At 45.3% G+C, this 21,322-nt stretch overlaps 1 protein-coding gene and 1 non-coding gene across 2 annotated transcripts; both read right to left on the reverse strand.

The window, feature by feature from the left end:
* Window positions 1–3,774: 3,774 nt before the first annotated feature.
* Fxyd4 (FXYD domain containing ion transport regulator 4) lies at window positions 3,775–5,673 on the reverse strand. The gene is made up of 6 exons (XM_059257103.1): window positions 5,634–5,673; window positions 5,087–5,119; window positions 4,938–4,961; window positions 4,376–4,450; window positions 4,263–4,299; window positions 3,775–3,871 (listed from the first exon to the last, which is right to left on the reverse strand). Exons 1-6 carry the CDS (start codon window positions 5,671–5,673, stop codon window positions 3,775–3,777), a joined length of 306 nt encoding a protein of 101 aa, XP_059113086.1.
* Window positions 5,674–8,346: 2,673 nt separating this feature from the next.
* On the reverse strand, window positions 8,347–8,449 carry LOC131907529 (U6 spliceosomal RNA). Its single transcript, XR_009378435.1, has one exon. It is a non-coding gene; the product is annotated as a U6 spliceosomal RNA (small nuclear RNA).
* Window positions 8,450–21,322: the final 12,873 nt, after the last annotated feature.

Genomic DNA, 21,322 nt, shown 5'->3' on the forward strand with positions numbered 1-21,322 from the left:
GAGTCCTTTGTACCTGAGAGTTGGCTTGTCAGCTTTGGACCAGGACTCAGACAGAGGAAAGACTCCTACAAAATATCTACTCATCCCAGATAAGGAAGCCACTACCAGGCAAAGTTTGTGAACCTTTTTTAAGTACAAGTTGGGGGTTACTTGGGAATAGGGATGACTCGACTGCAACCCACCCCAGCTTGGATAATGACTCCATGAAGGATTTGTAACCTGGAGTCCCTGCATGACTTGCAGGTTGGTGGAGAATTTGGCTGGTGAATTTCCCTAGCAGTTGTTCACCTGTCTATATAACCCTGGGGAGGGCCCTGCAAAGTTTCAGCTTTTCCATTCATGTGTAGTTTTCTCTCCTGAGCCTGTACCTCCTTGCAGGGGGTGTTTCAATTCTAAGGGTATTGTTATGCAACTCTTGATAGTCCTGGTATGAAACTCAGATCCTTACTAGGCCTTGTTACAGTTATGGTCAGGTAACAGCTTGAGATCATATTTCCCTTATACCATTGGTCCTGGGGATCAAACACGTATGGCAGATTTGGTGGCATCTTGCTAAGACATTTCTTCTGCCCTGTACATTGTGTGTGTGTTTGTGTGGTGTACATGTGAGTACAAGTGCATGCATGTTCGCATGTATATCAGAAGTCGGTGTCTTTTGGTCACTTTCTACCTAATTTTTTTGGGAGCAGAACCTGGAGCTCATCAATTCAGCTAGGCTGACCAGCCAATGAGCTGTAAGGATCCACCTACTCAACTCCATCTCCATCCATAGGGTTACAGGTATGCATTGCTGTGCCTGGCTTTTAGATAAGATCCAAACTCTTGTCTTTACCAATTAGCCATTTTCCCCAGCCTCTTGTTTTTGGGAATATCTTATGTGGAGGTCTGGCAGACCTGAAACTCACTAGGCCAGGCTGGCCTGAAACTTGCTGTGATTATGTTGTGTCTATTTCCCAGGTCCTGAAATTAGAAATGCTTGCCCATTATACTTCTATTAGTTTGTTCTATATTAGGTATTCTAGTTTTAAGTACCAGGCTAGGGATATACCTTAAAGAACACCTGCACAGCATGCTCAAAGGCTAGGGGTATATCTTAAGTTGTAGAATACCTGCACAGCATGTACAAGGTTGAGTTTCAGACCCAGAACAATAAAACAAGATAGTGTCTCCGACTGTAATCTCAGCAGTCTCAAAGATGGAAGATTAGTAGTTCAAGGTCAAGGTAGGCTACATGAGACCCTGCCTCAAGAAAACAAAATGAAAACTCGATAATTTTCAATATGGCAGATAAGTAGGGACATGATCAAAGTAGGCATAGCCACTGGGCTGTCTGGATAGAAAAAAAGGTTCTTCAGGAACAGGAGGAATTCCTGATTTTGAGGCTGTGGACAGCATGTGAGAACTTTTGTGTGCGTCAGGGAGGGGTAGTAAGTACAGTGTTTCCTAATTTCTCTAATGCTGCAACCCTTTAATAGTTCCTCATAGCTGGGCGGTGGTGGCACACACCTTTAATCCCAGCACTTGGGAGGCAGAGCCAGGTGGATCTCTGAGTTTGAGGCCAGCCTGGTCTACAACGTGAGTTCCAGGAAAGGCACAAAACTACACAGAGAAACTGTCTTAAAAAAGGAAAAAGACCAAACAACAACAACAAAAAAGTTTCTCATGTTGTGACCCCCAAATCATTACATTTCATTGCTACTTCATAATTAACTTGGCTGCTGTTACGAACCATACTGCAAATATTTGTTTTTTTCTGATGGTCTTAGGCGACCCCTATGAAAGGGTTGTTTGACGCTCAAAGGGGTTGAAACCCACAGGTTGAGAACTACTGGGATAGTAGAACCCCCAGCTCCTAGGCTGTTAAGCTGAGTGAACAGGATGGGAAGGGGTTGTGAAGTTGTCTCCTGCCAAGGCATAATAGTCTAGTGAGCGGGTGCTCTGAAGTGCTTCCAGTAACTACACAGAGAAACCTGGAGAGAGGCAGTTTTCAATCTGAACCACTTCTCAGGAAAAGAAGGCCTTTTCCCTAGAGATTTTGCTGTTCAGACCTTGTACATCTCTCTGGAGCTCATAGCTTACTCAAAAAAAATCTCTTGCCCCATTACAAAGCCAGCATCCCATATGTTTCCTTATTTTTTTGCTGCAGAATAAGCTTGTGATTTGGTACTCACAAGCCATAGACAGGACACTGAATCCTTGAACCTCGGAATGGTTGCTAATAATGGGAGACAGGATCTAAATTTTGAGAAACATTTTAAGGCTGGGGACATTGCTCAGTTGGCAGAGCCCTTTCCTGGCATGCATGAAGCCCTGGGTTTGTGCCCCAGCACCACATAAACCAATGTGATGGTCCACACTTAAAATTTCTTGTAGTTGGTGAAGGCAAGAGGAACAGAACAGCTTCAAGTTCAACTTGTGTTTCATAGAAAGTTCAAGGCTAGCTAGTTCAAGTCACAAGCTAGTGCAGTGTTTGGCAGCCAGAAAGCAACAGGAAGTACTTGAGAGTTCTGCTACCATGAAGCATACATAGGAAAAGCAGCTGAAGATAGGTGGGATCTGTCTAGTAGCTTCTCCCAGATGTGTGGCTGGAAAGTGATCTACATCTCAAAGGTGTACTAGGCAAGAGCCAGTTTCACTCATAGAATTGTGTATAGCAGAGCTCCCCAAGTCTTGGCTTGTGAGACAAATGGCTCAACCTGTCGCCGGAGACATACCTGTCTCCCTGTTTTGATCAGGCCTCCGCCAGAGCTGAAGAGTACTGCGAAGCGCCTCCAGGGGGCGCCGCTGGGTTTCGTTCCAGTTCTTTTGGTGCTTCTGAAGCTGCTGCCTCTCTGGATCATACCTGCGTTACAGTCACACAGAGGCACAGCCCAGGTCATTTTTGCCCCCTGGACATTTGCATGCCCTGTTTCCTCATCCAGGGTGATTGTGTAGCAAATTTTTCTCACTTTTTTTTTTTTTTTTTTTTTTTTAAACCTTCGAGGGCTCAATTCAGATACTTCTGGGCCCGATTCTGGACCACTAACATTAACTGCCCGTTTCCTGCTCCAAACACCCAGCATTCTACCCTACGCAAGAGGTGGGCTGCTACCAAGAGGTCCTTTGGGTTCTGGCTTTTGCCATTTAACTGGTCTTACTGTCGTGAGACTGGATACACTCGTGCCCCAGGACATTGGAAGTTCCCCTATGTGCTGGTCTGGGGGCTATACAAGATTTTACCAGGGCAGATGGGTTAATGGAGCCCTGATGAATGAGATGCGGTTTCAGAGCAGCTGAGCCACTGAGGAACATTCTAGGTTGTGTCAGGACTGCGGGTTCTCCAGGCACAAAGTGAAGCATCTAGTCTTTGGATGAAACATTGTGTTATCTTCATGGTGCCTTCATTTCTGTGGGTCTTGCTGGACTGGGTTGAACATTTGTGGCACACAGTCAATTAGGGTCTAGCTGGGAGTGGGCTTCCAGATAAAAAGGTACAGGACCTAGACAACTCACCAGACACTTCCACACCCCTGTCCTTCCCTACCACATCCACAGAGGGTTCACAAGACCACAAAAGGAGCAGCAAGACCAGTTTAATACAAAATAAGCTTGGGTCACCCTTCCCTATCACCAAAGACTTAGCAATATGAGCTAGAGTGGCCATCATGGAAGGAGAGGTCTCCAGAGAGCAGGAACATGGGACTGGCTGGCAAGAGCTGCTTCCAAGTTTGTCCTGTGTTCAATTCAGCAGGTACCTGCAGAGCCTGTAGAGAGTTGGGTCAGTTTTTCAGTGACCTAGTCCCTCTGCTGCCCCATCAGTCTCCATCCCTGCATCCTGCAGGGGTCCAGCTCACCTGGAGTGATGAGTGGGGTGGCTTTCCCAGGTAAGGAACTACAGAAAGGAAGCACTCAGATTAGCATCAAGGTCTTCTGTTGTCCTTACAAAGACATAGCATATATTTGAGCTTTTGAGACAGGGTCTCATTAGCTCAGGCTAGTCTTGAATTTGGTATGGAACCAAGAATGACCTTCACCTAATCTACTTTTACCAAGTTCTGGGATTATAGGTGTGCACTGTCATGCCCACTTGGGGGCACACCTTAATACTCTTCTTCCATGGGTTTTTCCTGAATTGAGGCCATTGAGGGTTTATTATCTTCAAACAAATCCTACTTAAAGTCCAATGAATAGGCAGGCTGTCAATCATTCTGTAGGTCTTAGAACTTTTATCACCACATAGGTGTGCTCAGCCGAAGGTACATAAAACTGGGTCACTGTCTTACCTGGGCTTGTGACTGCGCCTACATTTGCACTTGCCACCTGGGAGAGGAAGAACATAATCAGCCAGCCTGAGTTTGAGCCTTCCTTTACCCACTCTGCCAATCCCTGTACTTACTCAGGGCCATGGCTATTCCAGCGATGCACAGGAGCCCTCCAAAGATCAATCCACCCAGTTGTAGGCTCTCCCAGTCTTGGGGGAGGAGGTGTGCAAAGAGGAGACAACAATATCTCACAGTACCCTCACACATTCATCTAAAAGGTATTTATGGGGTTGGGGGTGTGGTTTTGTGGGAGGCCTTTACAAGCACTTGCTGGCCCTATAAGTGTTTGCCCACATGGCACTTATATCCTAGGCAGTGAAAAAGAGACCAATAGGTACATCATGTAATAGTGTCGCATGGGGACAAGTGCCATGAGAGGCAAAGTGGAAGAACCTTGAGAGGAGGACAAGGTTCATTGAACTCAGTCCCAGGTTTCCAACCCCAGCTCCATGCTCCAGGGCACCCTCTTTCCTCACTCACTGCATTGAGCTCTCACAAAGAACAAGTTGGATGTCCCACCCCACTTTGTATTGAGTTATGTACCACCCTCCTCAGCTGACCTGGCAAAGAGGTCCAAAGTAGACAAGGATTGAATGGGATGGGCAGGTAGGGGTGGGGGTTAGCACCAGCTCTTACCATAATAGAAGGGACTGCCTTTATCTACAGTAAATGAAAAATAGTAAATAAGTGAACGCCAGGATTAGGAGACAGTATATGGGGTCTTAGAGGGGAAATGCAGGCATGTGGCAGATGATATTTGCCAGGGTGCAGTGGTGGTTACTCACCAGTTGGTTCATTGGCTTCCAAGGCAGGCAGAGCTGGGTGGGAGAAGTGGAAGGAGCGGGTGTTTGTCACTCTGGTGTCTAAAATGACAGCTATCTAGAGGGGTCTGGGAAGTGACTCTGGGCCTGTCAGGTGCCTTTCTCATATCTTCAGTCCCAAGCAGACCTTGGCTTTTGCAACTCATACTGAAGCCCATGTCTTTCCATTCACAGCCCTTCCTATTTCTTGCCCCACTGTTCCTTCTTGTGCTCTGAACAGGATGCTAGGTTCATTTTTAACCTTGCCCCAGAAGCTTTGGATAGAGCCAGAAGTTTGGATAGAACTTTTGCCTCTTGAAGAAACAGCACACCTTAATGTGCATTGTCCATTTTCCACAGTCCACTGTCTCAATAGCCATTAAGCAGTTTTTCTCAGTGTCCTCATTCCACCTGTACAAATGTTTCATGCCGCTGACAATTTAAGTGTAAACACATTTATTGGGCAGCAGTCATCCTCTGGGGAGAGGCTGTCTGGTCTCCAATGTCTTGGGTGGAGTGATGGAGAACTCACCTGCTAGCACGAGGAGAAAGGCACAGGTTACTCCCTTCATGTCAGGACACAGGGCAAGGCTGCAGGTAAGATGCAGAGTAGAGGTAGTTGGGATTGGCTCTGGTCTGCTCTGACCTGACCTGCCACAGGTCACTCCATCAGTAAGAGCAGAACTTGTGTGAGAATTAAGAGGCAAGCACTTACGAAAATGACTGCTTTCTACTCTCACATCTATGGAGGGCACAAGTGACAGCCTTGGTGTGTGGACTGGTTAATTCTAGTGGTGTTCAAAACTGAACACCGTGCAGTGACCACAGAGGGCTTTGTGAAGAGCTTTACAAAGATACTGTCATCTGTGTCGTAAGAGATGGCAACAGAAGGGGATTCAGGAAGATAAAACCACTAAAGTCAAATGGCTGTCCTAAGTCAGCAGGAGCGAGGCTTTCCTAACCAGGTGTCCAGGCCCGGCCTATTGTGTTTGAAAAGATCTGGGCCTTGGGTAGCCAGGCTGAATTAATAGATTGTCTAAAACTTAAGCACCAGGGCTGGAAGGCGCATTTCCAGGCCTGTTCTCTTGGAGCCAGGGACTCTGTTCCAGGCAGCCCCAGATTGCATTCAGAGCATAGGCACCTGGTAGAAATGCCTGCTGGCGTGTGAAACAAAGGTCCTTTCTCCTATGAGTAGGTCCTGCCCAGAGCCCCATTTACACGTTGTATGTGACACACCTTGTAGAGCTGAATTTTAGAGAAAAATCCTCATCCCCTTCTATGTGATCGTAGCTATAGGCTAGTGTCAAGGGTTCAGTTCTCTCCTATACCTAGCTCTGGCCTAATGAAATCACAGAAAATACAGATCCAACACCAACTGGCTGGGCCCAGTCCCCTTTCATCCACTTGCCAGCCTTGTGATTTAGTAGGTATCATATATGTGTTTTCAGTGTCTATAAATAATAGCAACCTTGTAAATTATGCAGATGAATTTAAGTGAGCTATGTCAGTCCTAAAAAAAAAATACACCCAGCACCGAAAACCTGCTACAATATATGCAAACCACAAGGACCTTTTGCCCTAAGATGGAAAACTGGCTGAAAACTCATGGACATGAGAGTTTATGCTCCAGCCAGTTTCTGAAGCTGTTTTCTCCCTTTCGTCAGTTTCTCCTATCCCTTCCCTCAACCCACAGCTCCTGGATTATGTCTCATTTCCATTTCATACGTACTTCTGCTAAAGGTTGGCTCTTACTTCTTCTAGCCCTGAATCCTCTGCTACACAGTCACAAAGTCAGAAGTCTCCAGGCCCCAGAAGGCCATCTCTGTCCTCACAACCCCCAAACAATTGCTTACTTCTCAGTCCTGGGATCAGCATCCACCACCTTCTTCAATGATCTCTTGGCCACCCCCTTCCAAGTCCTAGCAAATATCTACTCACCCTGAAGCTCACCCAAGCTAGGTTATTGGTATGGGGTGCAGAGAGCAAGTCTGAGGACAGCCTGGATGGGTTCTGCTCTTTAAACCAAGGGGCTCCGCCCTGGGCCACACACCAGCAGTCTGGAGGGAACTAGTCCTACCTCTTATGCTCCTGTAGCCAGCCCTCCCCACCTGCTCTTAAGGTCACAGCTCGCTTACCACACCCAGGGTACAGCAGTGCTGGGTCCCAGGCGACTTAGAGCTAGGGAATGAGAGAAGGGAGAACCTGTGGCTACTGGGCTTCAGTCCCTGCCTGCCCCAGAGGAAAAGGGGCTTCCTTAGTCTTTCTAGGTCTTAAAAGAAAGTCCCAGGGTTGGAAAGATGGCCCGGCAGGTAAAGGTGCTTGTTACTAGGACTGAAAACCTGAGTTTGAGCCCCTAAACCCACAGGGTTTCAAGAAAGCTGACTCAGATGGTCTGTGAACACACACACAGACACACACACACACACACACACACACCACTAAATCTTTTACAAAATCATTTATCAAGATAAATATTAATTGGGCTGGCGATGTCATTAAGTGGCAGAGTACTTGCCTAGCAAAAAAGGCCCCGGGAGTTAGGGTTCCGGTTTCTTGTGCCAACAGTGGGGTTCAGGGCTGTGTGGAGTGTCTTGGGGACAGTAAAGTAGATAATAGAGACTGGCAGCTTTATTCTATTTGGACCTGGTGTTCATGGAGAGGGCTGGGTCTGATGGGGACCCACTGGTTCACTTACCCTCTATCTAGACCGACACCTTGTGACTCAAAAACCCTATTTCAGGTTTCTGATTTCAGGAACGAGAAACTTCCCCAGCCAAGCTGAACTGCCTGCCTCTCAAAAGAGGGAGTGTACATGCCAGGTACAGGTTAGCCTGCTTTGTCCACTGCTGGCCAGATTCATCCTACCATGTGCCTTTGGATGATACTAGGCCTCTCTGCTCTTTTCCAAGTGAGAGAGACTTGTTCCTTTCTAGGAGGTCATTGAACAAGAGTTGAGGGTGTCCCTCTTGGGTAGGTGGAGGAGGGTTACTAAGGAGTTTAACAGTTATTTTCTTTTTAATTTTGTTAGTGTGGGTGTTCTGCCTGCATGCATATCTGCACCGTAAGAGTGCCCAGTGCCCACAGAAGCCAGAAGAGAGTGTCAGATCCCCTGGAACTTGAGTTACAGACAGTTATGAGCAGGCATGTGGGTGCTGGGAATCAAACCCAGGTCCTTCAGAAGAGCAGCCAGTGCTCTTAACTTCTGAGCCATCTCTAGTCACCCTTCCCCAAGTCCTTTTTTTTTTTTTTTAATGGAACACTTCACAAATTTACATTTCATTCTTGTTTAGGGCTATGCTAATCTCTTTTTGTTTTCAATTTTAGTATATGTGCTGCTGATGCAAGCACAAAAATATTTGTGTATATTTGTGTGTGTATTCAATGTATGCATATGTGTGCATGTACCTGTGCAGATTGATGTCTGGTGCCTACTATTGCTTTTTGTGGTGGTTTGAATAGGAATGACCCCCATAGACTCATGTGTTTGAATGGTTGGCCCATAGGGAGTGGCTTTTTTTGAGGAAGTATGTCACTGTGAGGGTGGGCTTTGAGGTCTCACATGCTCAAGCTATGCCCAGTGTGGTACAGTCTTCTGCTGCCGCCTTCAGATCAAGATGTAGAACTCTCAGTTTCTTCTCCAGCACCATGTCTGCCTGTACGCCACCATGTTTCCTGCCATGATGATAATGGACTAAACCTCTGAAACTGTAAGTCCCCTCAATTAAATGTTTTCTTTATAAGAATTGCTGTGGTCATGGTGTCTCTGCACAGCAATAGAAACCCTAACTAAGACACTTTATCTTATTCATTTTTTTTGGAATGTCATTTATTCTTTGACAATTTCTTACGTGCATACAATGTATCTTGATCATATTCAACCAAACCCTACCCTCACACTCCTCTTCTTCCTCATCCTCTTCCTCCTCTTCTCTCTTGAGTTAGTACTGTCTGCTGGATTGTTGCCTGATTTTGTTGGCTTGATCTTGTGCAGGTAAACATGTGGCAGTGAGTTCATGAGAGCAGTGGCCATGTCATGTCCAAAGGACCGCATTTCACAGTGCTTCCTCTTCCAGTTCTTACGTTCCTTCTCCTCCTCTACCTCAGTGTTCCCTAAACCTTGTGGTTGCTAATACAGAGGTCTCATTAAAGGCTGAGCACTCAGCTAGGTGTGGTGGCACACACCTTTTATCCCAGCACTCAGGAGGCAGAGGCAGACAGATCTCTGTAAGTTTGAGGCCAGCCTGGTCTACATAGAGAGTTCCAGGACAGCCAGGGCTACATAGTGAGATCCTGTCTCAAAAGCCCAAACCAAACCAAACCAACCAAATAAATTAATAAAAAATAAAAAAGACTGACCACTCAGCATCACTTATTCTCTGCACTTTGACCAGTTATTAGTCTCCGCATTAACTGTTGACTGATGCAGAGAGAAGCTTTTCTGGCCAGGTTGAGGGAAGCAGTGATCTACGGGTATACACATAAATATTTAGAATGTGGCCGGAGGCAGTGGCACATGCCTTTAATCCCAGCACTCGGGAAGCAGAGCCAGGCGGATCTTTGTGAGTTCGAGGCCAGCCTGGGCTACCAAGTAAGTTCCAGGAAAGGCGCAAAGCTACACGGAGAAACCCTGTCTCGAGAAAAAAAAAAAAAAAAAAAAAGAATGTGGCTTGACAAACATATCCATTTAAGAAAAACAATAGTAAGTTCCTCCCGGAGGCTGTGATTTCCTGAGCCAGGGTTTTTGACCAGATTCACCACACCAGGCCTGAATTCCTCCCTGAGGAGCAGGCCTTCAATCCAATCCAAAAGCAGTTGGTTACCGTATGAATTTCATACTACTATGGCACCAGTGGGCATATCGTGGCAGGTTGGCTTACAACATGCAGTGTTAGCTGCAGGGATGCCTCGGATGGCTTTTTCTCCCAGCAGCCTGCATAGCACCCTCTGGCACTACGAAAGCTAGTCAGCAGAAGGAAGATTTTAGGTCAGGTCCAGTTGATTTCTTTTCCTGCAAACAAAGTGTGTTGTGTCCTCAGCAATAGATTCTTGCCACCTACTTCTGGACAACCAAGAACAATGGCAATATACACCAGGCTGGCCTTAAACTCACAGAACACCACACCTAGCTCTCAGCCTGTTTTCTTATAGCTTCCAGAACCACCTTGTCCAGGAATGACATCATCCCCTGTGAGCTGGGCCCTCCCACATTGACTATTAATCAGAAAATGCCTTGCAGATTTGTCTAGAGGTCAATCTTATGGAGGCAGATTTCTCTATTTCTTTCTAGACATGGTGTGGTGATATTGTTGTACTCTAATAAAATTTGCCTGAAGATCAGAGGACAGAGCCAGCCACTAGGTTAAACAGAGGCCAGGCAGTGGTGGCACACACCTTTAATCCTAGCACTCAGGAGGCAGAGCTCCATCTGTATCTCTTTGTTTAAAGCCACCCTGGACTACATGAGATTGATTCAGTCTAGGAGAGAAAACAAGAACCAGGCAGTGGTGGCACACACCTTTAACCCCAATATGTGGGAAGCACACACACCATTAATTCCAGCACTAGGAAGGTTAAGATAGGAAGTGAAATGGCTGGGCGGAGAAAGACATATAATAAAGTGTGAGGAGACAGGAACTAGAGACCTTTTTGGCTGAAGACTCAGAGGCATTCAGTCTGAGGATTCATGGAGATCGGTTGAGGACTTGGTGAGGTGAGAAGTGGCTGTGCTTTTTCCTTTGTCTCTCTGATCTTTCAGCATTTACCCCAATATCTGGTTCCGGGTTTTTATTATAAGACCACTTAGGATTCGAGCAACAACATGGAGGCATTTTTTCAGTGAAGATTCTCTTTCCAGATATGTCTAGGTTCGTGTCGAGGTGACAAAACCCAATCAGCACACTTTTTGTTAGACCAATTAGTAAAATATTTTCTAGTTTCATCCATTTCCCTGGAAATTTCATTTTTCCTTAAAGCTGAATAAAATTCCACTGTATATATATGTCCCCTGTTTTCATTATCCATTCATCAGTTGATAACCTAGGCTGGTTCTATTTCCTAGGTATTGTGAATAGACCAGTGATAAACACAGATGTGCAGATTTCTCTGTAGATGTGGGGGTCTTTTGGGTATATTCTGAGGAATGGTATAACCAAACATGGTAGGTTTATTGTTACCATATATACATATATGTGTGTGTTATATAGTAAAAAATATATATATATATATACATACACATATATGGAGATATATACATATATACACACATTTATATACACACATTTACACACACACACACACACACACACACACACATATATGGAGGTTAGAAGACAACTTTTTTTTTTTGGTTTTTCGACACAGGGTTTCTCTGTGTAGCTTTGCGCCTTTCCTGGAACTCGCTTTGGAGACCAGGCTGGCCTCGAACTCACAGAGATCCGCCTGCCTGTGCCTCCCGAGTGCTGGGATTAAAGGCGTGCGCCCCCCACCGCCCGGCTAACTTTTTAAAATTTTATGTGCATTGGTGTTTTGCTTGTATGCCTGTGTGAGGGTCTTGAATCCCCTGGAACTGGAGTTACAGACAGTTGTGAGCCACCATGTGGGTGCTGGGAATTGAATCTGGATCCTTTGGAAGAGCAGTCAGTGCTCTTAACCACTGAGACATCTCTTCAGCTCCTAATTTTAGCTCCACACTGACTTCCATAGTGACTGCACTGACATACACCCTCATCAGCAGTGAATAACATTTCTTCTTTCCCCATATCCTTGCCAGTATTTGTTGTCATTTGTTTTGAAGATTTATTTATTTTAATATTATTTAATATTATGTACAACAGTGGTTACTTTGGTCTCAGTAACTGTTGGAAGATCAACAACTAAGGACAGTACAGAGTAGCTTCAAAGGTTAGTTACTATAGAAGTGGGAGGAGGTGGGGCAGGTGTCTTAGTGGAAGTTCCTATTGCTGTGATAAAAACACCATGACCAAAATCAAATTGGTGAGGAAAAGGTTCATTTCAGCTTGCAGTTCTACATCACAGTCCGTTGTTGAAGGAACTCCAGCAGGGCCTAAACCTGGAGGTAGAAACTGAAGCAGAAGCTATGGAGGAGTGCTGCTTACTGGCCTGCTGAATTGCTCTCTTACACACCTCAGGACCACTTGTCCAGGGTGGCACTGTGCAGTGGGTTGGGCCCTTTCACACCAATAACTAATGAAGAAATTGTTGCCACACACTTGTCTACAGCCCAATCTAATAAGGCATTTTTTCAGTTGAAGCTTCCTCTTCTCAGATGGCCCTGACTTGTGCTGAGTTGACCACAGACTAACTAGGATAGTAGTTAAGAAGAAGGATTAAGAACTAGATTGACTTTAAAAATGTACAAAAGGGTGGGTAAAGTAGTTAGGATGGGAAAATGGGTCCTGCTGAGGTCCACAGACTTTTGAGCTTTTTAAAGCCGTGGAAGGTTATAGCTAGTTAGTAAAAAGAGGAGGGGATAAGGGTGAGAAAAGGAAGAAATGGCACAGGAAGAAGAGGGCAGCATCTGAGAGGTGCCTGGTGAGCACAGTCTGGAAGGAATCCTTGCAGCAAACTGGCTGTGAGACACACACCACAGCCCTAAGACTTAACTGAGCAACATACAAACAAAGGCAATGCCCCAAGAGACATACATGCAGGCTGAGATTATAATGAACAGAAAATAAGAAAAAGAATACTTATTGAGTGAATTGCTGGCACATTTGCGCTGAGTTGAAAGGTGAAATTCTCAGTTCTCCTCTGGTTCTAGGAGGCTCCATATGGTGCTGTGTGTTCTTGGGGTTCTGGCATGTTGGGAGAAGTTGTAAGTCCTTTCCTGGTGGTTCTCTTGAACCACTTTGTTGTTTTTTAACTAAGTATCATTCTATTTTATCAGAGCCAGATGCTGGGTGAAAAACTGCTAGCTTAGGCAGAGAAAGCACCCAGCTGCTTCCTCTTCTGCTGAAGTCCCAGAAAGAGAGCTTTCTCCTACACCGTCTCAAACAAAAACTCCTTTGACCAGATGTCCCGCCCTTCTATTTCCTGTGCGTCTCTCTCCCCACCCTCCTGACTTCCTCTTAGTTGCTACGGTTTTTTTCTATCAGCTGGTTGTAGCTAGAGTTTTCCTGCCTGGCCCACAGTCAGGACAAATCTCTCTCACCTGCCAGTCCCACAGCTGCTCAGACCCAACCAAGTAAACACAGAGACTTATATTGGTTACAAACTGTATGACCGTGGCAGGCTTCTTGCTAACTGTTCTTACAGCTTAAATTAATCCATTTCCATTAATCTATACCTTGCCACATGGCTCGTGGCTTACTGGCATCTTCACGTGCTGTTTGTCATCATGGTGGCTGGCAGTGTCTCTCTCAGCCTTCCACTTCCCAGCTTTATTCTCCTCCTTGTCCCGCCTATACTTCCTGCCTAGCCAATGGCCAATCAGTGATTTATTTATTGACCAATCAGCAACACACTTGACATACAGACCATCCCACAGCACTTCCCCTTTTCTTTTTTTTTTCAAAAGGGAAGGTTTTAACCTTAACAAAGTAAAATTACATATAATTTGGGAATTTGGGCATAGCTTCTCTTACTACTTCCTGCTGGAGGGGGCACGCTGTATCTTATGGGGACACAAAGAAAATTTTAGGATTATGGAATAGTCCATGAGGGTGTATCGTCTGAGCCAGTTGCCTTCAAACCATTCTGGATGTTGGATCATCTGGGCCATGGTGTCATCGGAGACCTTTCAGGGGGTCTTGGCTGATCAAAACTGATGTATCTTAATCTGGAACAAATCCATAGCCTTTGGCTTTCTGTGGGAACAAAAGCAGAGTCTCCTTTCCAAAGCAACATATCCTTATATCCAAATTTTGAAGTCAAGGTACCTTTAAAATATACATTTTGGCATAACTCAACAGCTTTTACAATCAAATGTTTTTCTGCAGTTAAAAATCCCAAAGACAGCACAATCCAGATTCTCTGTGTAATATTCATCTTCACGTGGCTTATTTTTTATATTAATTTTACTGTCTCTTTAAAGACTTTTTAAAAACTATGTATTTGTTTATATAACTGTATATATCACCTTTTTTGTCTCTTTCAAGCCTATGTATATTTTACACACATTGTAAACTATTACATCTGAATCTGTCTCATTGTGAATCTATTGCTTTAAACTGCAGCAGCTGTGGCTGCTGGCTCCGCTCACCTCAGCTTCCCAACATGGCAGTGGTACGTTACCACCAGCTCTGGGAGCTATCGTGGGTCTCTATGCTTTTATCCAAGCAGCGTGTAGTCCAAAAACCTCTTTTTTTGTTTTGTATTAGCAAAGGCTAAATCTACCACGCAGCTTAATGTGCCACTTGCAGAGGCCTCATTCCCGCCATACTGCAGGTCGAGCACACACGCTAGGAACCCACCAGTAGCTCAAACCGGCAGCTGCCGCTCATTTGAGAGAGATAATTAGGAAGCTGTTTTTAGCTCCGTTTTAGAATCTTTTTTTCTCAGTTTTTAGGTGGAAACTCTTGCCACCACGTTGGACTCCATTTGTAGATGTAACCAACCTTCTTATTAAATAAGAAACACAGAACCAATGCAAAGAAGAAAGCCAAGAGGTCAGAGCTAAGAGCTCAAATCTTACCCTTCCTCCTGCAGTGGTCCTACCTCTCCGAACCAGAGCTACCCCTGTGTTAAAGTCTTTATATAGAGTTCCTGTTCTGCCTTCTCATTGGTTGTAAACCCAACCACATGACCGCCTCGTCACGGCCTGTCTGTATAGGCCTACAGGTTTTCCATGCTTGGTATTGAGATTAAAGGCATGTGTATCCAATAATGGCTGTATTCCTGAACACACAGAGACTTACCCAGCTCTGCCTACCAAGTGCTGGGATTACAAGTGTACGCCACCACTGCCCTGCTTTCCTATGGCTTGCTAATAGCTCTGACCCCCCGGAACTTTATTTATTAACATACAAATAACATTTTAATACAAATAAAATATCACCATAGCTGGTTGCTTGCTCTTGACCGGTGGTTGATTTTTATTTAATCTTGTTTACAATATTCAAGCAGAAAGATCTTGGATTAAAGGTGTGTGCTATGGCTGAACCACATTGCAGCTAGAAGCAGGTTTTTCTGGTAAATAATTCGGGGTTCACAGTGTAATCAAATGCCCCGGCCAGTGGGGTGTCAACGGGGGGCGACCCACCTGTGGGGGAGAATGAGAGGGATGGGGGAGACACGAGAGAAGACAGCAAGACAGTGTGTTCTGATCAAGCTGCAAATTTTATTCTCCTCAGCAAGGCTTATATAGCATGAGAGGGGGCAGGAAGGAGGGAAGGAGTGCACGATGTGCCGTACGTGCAGGTGAAGAGGGACGTGCAGGTGAAGGGCTACGTGCAAGTCGTGCAAGTCGTGAGGCTGCTAGGTGGTAAGGTCACTGGTCAGGGCCCATTGTTCTGTTGCTATGCTGCCTGACCTGCCTGACCTGTTCTTTATCTTTGGGGGCATCTGGTTTAGGGAAGGGGCTTGTTCTCTGGCTTAGCTAGTACTTTTCCATGGTCCATGTTTGGTCTCTGACAATCAAATATCCTGCAACATGCCTTCACTTCACCAGGGCCTCTTCAATCCTACAATTCTGGTGTATATCTACTGTACTGTGTATGTATGTGTATGTGCCTGATGTCTATATGGGGTGTGCATGTGCCATGTTGTGTGTATGGAGGTCAGAGGACAATTTCTGGGACCAAGTTTTCTCCTTCCGCCTTTATGTGGTTCCAGGCATGAAACCCAAGTTGCCAGACTTGCACAGCAGGACCGTCAACTACTGAGCCATTCTGGTTTTGTTTTTCTTTGAGACATGGTATCTCTCTGTAGCCCTAATTGGCTCTGAACTCACAGAGATCTACCTGCTGTTGCCTACCAAATTCGAGGACTAAAGGTGTGTGCCATCATGCCTCACAACCATCTTGTTTTTTGAGGCAAGGAGTCTACCAGTTGGGCTACATTGGCTGTCTAGTAAGTCCCACTGATCCTCTGGTCTCCACCTTCCCAATATTAGTACTAAGATTACAGGTGGAAACTGCTACACCAGGCTTTTTTTTTTTTTTTTAAAGATTTATTTATTTATTTATTATGTATACAGTGTTCTGTCTGCATGTATGCCTGCAGGCCAGAAGAGGGCACCAGATCTCATTACAGATGGTTGTGAGCCACCATGTGGTTGCTGGGAATTGAACTCAGGACCTTTGGAAGAACAAGCAGTGCTCTTAACCTCTGAGCCATCTCTCCAGCCCATACACCAGGCTTTTTTACATGGGTGTTGGGGATTACAAATCAGGTCCTAACACATGAATAACAAACACTTTACCAACTGAGCCATCTCCTCAGCCCCAGCACTTCTTTTTCATATGACTTTCATCATCATCATCATCATCATCATCATTATCATCATCTGTGTGTGTGTGACCTGTGGAGGTCAGAGGACAATTTTGTAGAGTTCTCTCCATCCCATTACATGAGTTCCAGGAATCAAACTCGGTTTGTCAGGCTTGTCCAGCAAGTGCCTTGACCCACTTTACCAGTTACTTTTCTGTTGCTGTGATGAAGCATCATGACAAGGCAGTTTGGGCCTACAGTTTCAGAGCGGTTAGCCTCTGTCACCCCAACAACACACGGTGACAGAACAGCTGAGCATTCACATCTGAACAGAGAGAGCCAACCTGAAATGACACAAATCCCACCTCAAAATGACATTTTTCCTCCATCAAGGGCATACCTCCTCAGCTTCCCCTAACAGTACCACCAACTAGGGTCAAGTATTCAAATACCTGAGACTGTGGGGGACATCTGTTATTCAAGCCACGACACCCACTGAACGATCTCAAGTTTGCTATATAGAAGATGATCTCAAACTCCAGACCTCCTGCGTTCACCTCCCTAGACTTGTGCCACTGCTCCCATCTTTAAAAATTCCTTTCAAAAAAAGAAGTCCCTTTCAAGGTCACATTGTTCTCCAGCAGCCAAGTAGGGCCTCAGCCCCAAATTCCTTCTCAGATGAGGTCTGTTGGGATTCCTGGCCACTCCTCCATTTACATGACCGAACATGAGCAGTTCAGTAGCCAAGTAAGGGGCCTTATGTCCTACGTAATCCGTATGCTTCGTGATCTTGTAATTTGCATGCAGCATGATCACACATGCGTGGCGTAGCTCCATAAGCCTATATGCACATATGCAGGGGAATCCTTAAAGAGCCAGTCACAGACTCCTCCCCTCTCTCTGCTCTCTTCTCCTCCTCCATCTCTCCCTCCTCCTCATATGTCTTTCCATCAGACCACATTCTGTCCTATCTCTCCTTGCTCCTGATAAAACTCTGATAGTGAGTTGTGTCATGCCTCGTGCACGGTAACAGCACCGCTCAATGAATAACCCAGCACTGCCACCACATTAAAACCAACAAGGTCTACTCATGAGCACAGACAGCGGAGTTGTTATCTGCAGGTAGGAACACTTTGGTTAGAAGGAGTTTAGGAAGACACCTGGGATCTACACCAACAAAAGGCTTTAGCGTTGACCACCAAATGCACAGCTTCCTTCCTCTTCAAGGACCAGTCTCATGTCTACTGCCAAAATCTTTAATAAATAGAAAACCTTGAGACCAGTGTGGGCTGCATGAAAACAAAACAAAAACGGGAGTGGGGGACCTTTCTTCTCTGAATAGTTTCCCTTTGAGGTTGCTCTTTCAGCCACTTCTACCAGGCTGTGGAGCTGCTATGTGTGTTAGGGCCAGCTACAGTAGCAGCTCTGCAGACAGAGCCCTCTGTGTGGGCCGTCCGCTAGTACAAAGCAGCCCGATCGCCTTACTTCGTAGGCTAGGCTGGCTGGCTAGTAAGCCCAGAGATCATGTTTTTACCCCCACCCATGGTGCTGGAATCATGAGCATACACCACTATGACACATCAGGCGTTTTGAAGTGGATGCTGGGGATCAGCTCAGTTCCTTATACTCACACAAGCACTTTACCCCGGAACCATCTCCCCAGCCCCTGGTTTGTATTTGATGAAGATCGTTGGGCAATGTTAAGAGTGAAAATGAAGGCATTTGGGAGAAGAGAAACCCTGAAAGAATCCACAGAACTGCCATAGACATTCAGATGGAGTCCTTTGACTTCCCTTTTCAAGAGACAACTCTGCAGTGTTTCTTCCTGCCCCCCGCTCCAGGCAGTGTCTGTCTATTACACACGTTCATCACATGACTTCTCAGCTCTGAGCACTTCTTTTATTTCCTACCAGCACTTCACCATTCACAACAGCTAAAATAAACATTTCTCAGAGTAAACGTTTGGTTTTCCCCTTAAAGCTACTCTGTCACCCCTACACAATAGCAAAATGGAAAACCTCAGCACCATCCTAGATCTTCACTGCTCCTGAATCTCTGGATCTATTCATTAAACATTTCTTTTTTGAGATAGGGTCTCACTATGTGTGGTAGTTTGAATGTAATTAGTCCCCATAAACTCAAAGGGAGTGGCATTATTAGGAGGTGTGGCTGTTGGATTAGGCGTGACCTTGTTGGAGGAAGTGTGTCACTGTGAGGGTGCACTTCGAGGTCTCATACATGCTCAAGCCATGCCCAGTGTCTCAGACCACTTCCTGTTGCCTGTGGGATCAAGGTGTAGCTCCTTCTGCACTCTCGGCTCCTTTCTCCAGCATGTCTGCTACATGCCCATGTCCCGCATGACGATAATGGACTAAAGCTCTGCAACTGTAAGACAGCCCCAATTAAATGTTTTTCTTTGTAAGAGTTGCCATGGTCCCTGACTGGTCTGACACTCACAAAAGGTTGGTCTGCTGTTGCCTCACAAATGCTGGGATTAAAGACGTGTGCCACCATCCATCTCATTCAACAGTTCCTGACTTTCTTGCTTCCTTAATCTTCGAATTATCCCCTTTTTCCTCTGCTAGTCTCATAAAGCACATTGATTCTGAGATCTTATGCTTCTGTCTTTGCTCAGCTCTTTTCTGCCTGTCCTCACCAAGCCTCAACAACTCCAGAATCCTTTGAGAACTTCAGACTTTCTCTTTTTGAATGTGGGGCTAGTTTTTTGTTTTGTTGTGTTGTTTTTTGCGTATTCATGTATATAGATGTTTGCCCACATGCATATGTACTACATGCATGCAGTGCCTGTGGAACCTAGAAGAGGGTGTCAGATCCCCTGGAACTGTAGTGACAGACAATTGTGAATTGCCTGGTGCATGCTGTGTCTGGAGCGCAGGCCTTCTCAATAGCAGACAGTACTCCTAATTGCTGAGCCATTTCCCCAGGTGGGACTAGTCTTGAGTGTGAGTGATCCTCCTGCTTCAGCTGCCCTGGTGTTGAAATTACAGGCACATGTCACATAACCCAGCCTTGAGACCTTTCTTTATGTGGTTTTTTTTTTTTTTTTTTTTTTTTTGTGTGTGTGTGTGTGTGTGTGTGTGTGTGTGTGTGCCCCTGTCCTTCCATGCACCCATACACTTACATTTGGAGTACAAAGGACATGAGGGTATCTGCTCCCTTACTTTCTGGATCTGGAGCACAGAGGTTTTGTCTAGGCTGGCTGGCTTGCAAGCCCCAGCAGTCCTCCTGTTTCTATCCCGCCCCCCAAATAATTGAGGTTGGCAAGCTCAGGGAACAGCACAAACCTCTCTTAATATTGCACTTGGCAGTACAAGACCCTTACCTGCATGTACTATGAACACACAGTCCTCTCTAGACATTATACCTCCCAACCTGCTATCGACCTAGGGCCTCCCGCCTGCACCAAGCTGCATTCACACCCCACCCCAACAAAATGGAATAAGGTTCTCCTTTCCGTAACAACCATCAAACTTAGATTCTACTCAGTCACACAAAGGTAGGAGAGATGATCTGGCTCGAACTAATTTGGGGTGCATATGCAATTAGGCAAACTATTCCCTTGAGTAAATTTTTAGGGGAAAGATCGTGTATTTACCATCTTATGTATATACACAATTGGTCATGCATATGATTAAAATCAGATGCATTATGGGAAGGGACATGTGTAATAGAGAAATGGTTATGTAATTTAATCTGTCAGTCAAAATAGAGAACCATTCGAACTACACTTTGATTAACTAAACTCTTTTTCTTGAGCCCTGTAAAAAGAAGCCTTAAGTGCTGGGCGGGCGGTGGTGGCGCACGCCTGTAATCCCAGCACTCGGGAGGCAGAGGCAGGTGGATCTCTGTGAGTTCAAGGCCAGCCTGGTCTACAGAGTGAGTTCCAGGACAGGCTCCAAAGCTACAGAGAAACCCTGTCTCGAAAAAAAAAAACCAAAAAAAAAAAAAACAACCCCCCCCCAAAAAAAGAAGCCTTAAACACTAACCAGTCACCCTGACTTGTATTGTCATCTGTCACTCTTGACAGTATATCTGAATGCTCTATTGCTTTGCTATGAATAAACGATTTTTGCTATTTTGGAATCTGTGTGAGCCTTTATTTCAATCCTTTGAATCAGAGACCAGGAACATGGAAATACCCAGGCCTATATCCCAACCACTGGTAACATTGGCACCAGGGGTTACAGCTGTTCATTCATGCCCAGATATTTCACTTGGTTGCTGGAGATTCAAATTCAGGTCTCATGTTTGTATAGCAGGTGCTCTTACCCACTGAGTCATTTCCCCAGCCTTCTACCTATGTGCATTGATATAGAATAATTTCCAAAAATGTATTCTTTTTTTTTTAAATGACAAAGTCTCAAGTGTTCCAGGCTGTCTGTAATTCCATATGTTACTGGGGATGACCTTGAACCCTGGATATTTCTTATCCACCTGAGTACTGGGATTACAGACTGAGCACCACCATACCTGGTCTATGTGATACAGGAAATCGGATCCAGAATTCTTTCATTTGTAGCAACTGAACTACATTTCCAGCCTAGCCCTTTTAATCCTAGCTTTCAGGAGGCAGAGGCAGGTGGATCTCTTGAGTTTGAGGCTAGCCTGGGCTACAGGAGTGAGTTTCAGAACAGCCAGGGCTATGTAGAGAAACCTTGTCTCAAAAAAACCACCCCCACAAAAAAAAAAAAAGAAAAGAATTTTTTTTGGGGGGGAGTGGCAAGTGCTATTTCCTCTGGGCACTTCCTGCTACCAATATCTATTTCAAAATGGTCTTTGGGTATTTGCTCTTTTTTGAAAAGCGATACCATT

This window comes from Peromyscus eremicus, chromosome 3 (genome assembly GCF_949786415.1).
Source record: "Peromyscus eremicus chromosome 3, PerEre_H2_v1, whole genome shotgun sequence".
NCBI classification, from domain to species: Eukaryota; Metazoa; Chordata; class Mammalia; order Rodentia; family Cricetidae; genus Peromyscus; species Peromyscus eremicus.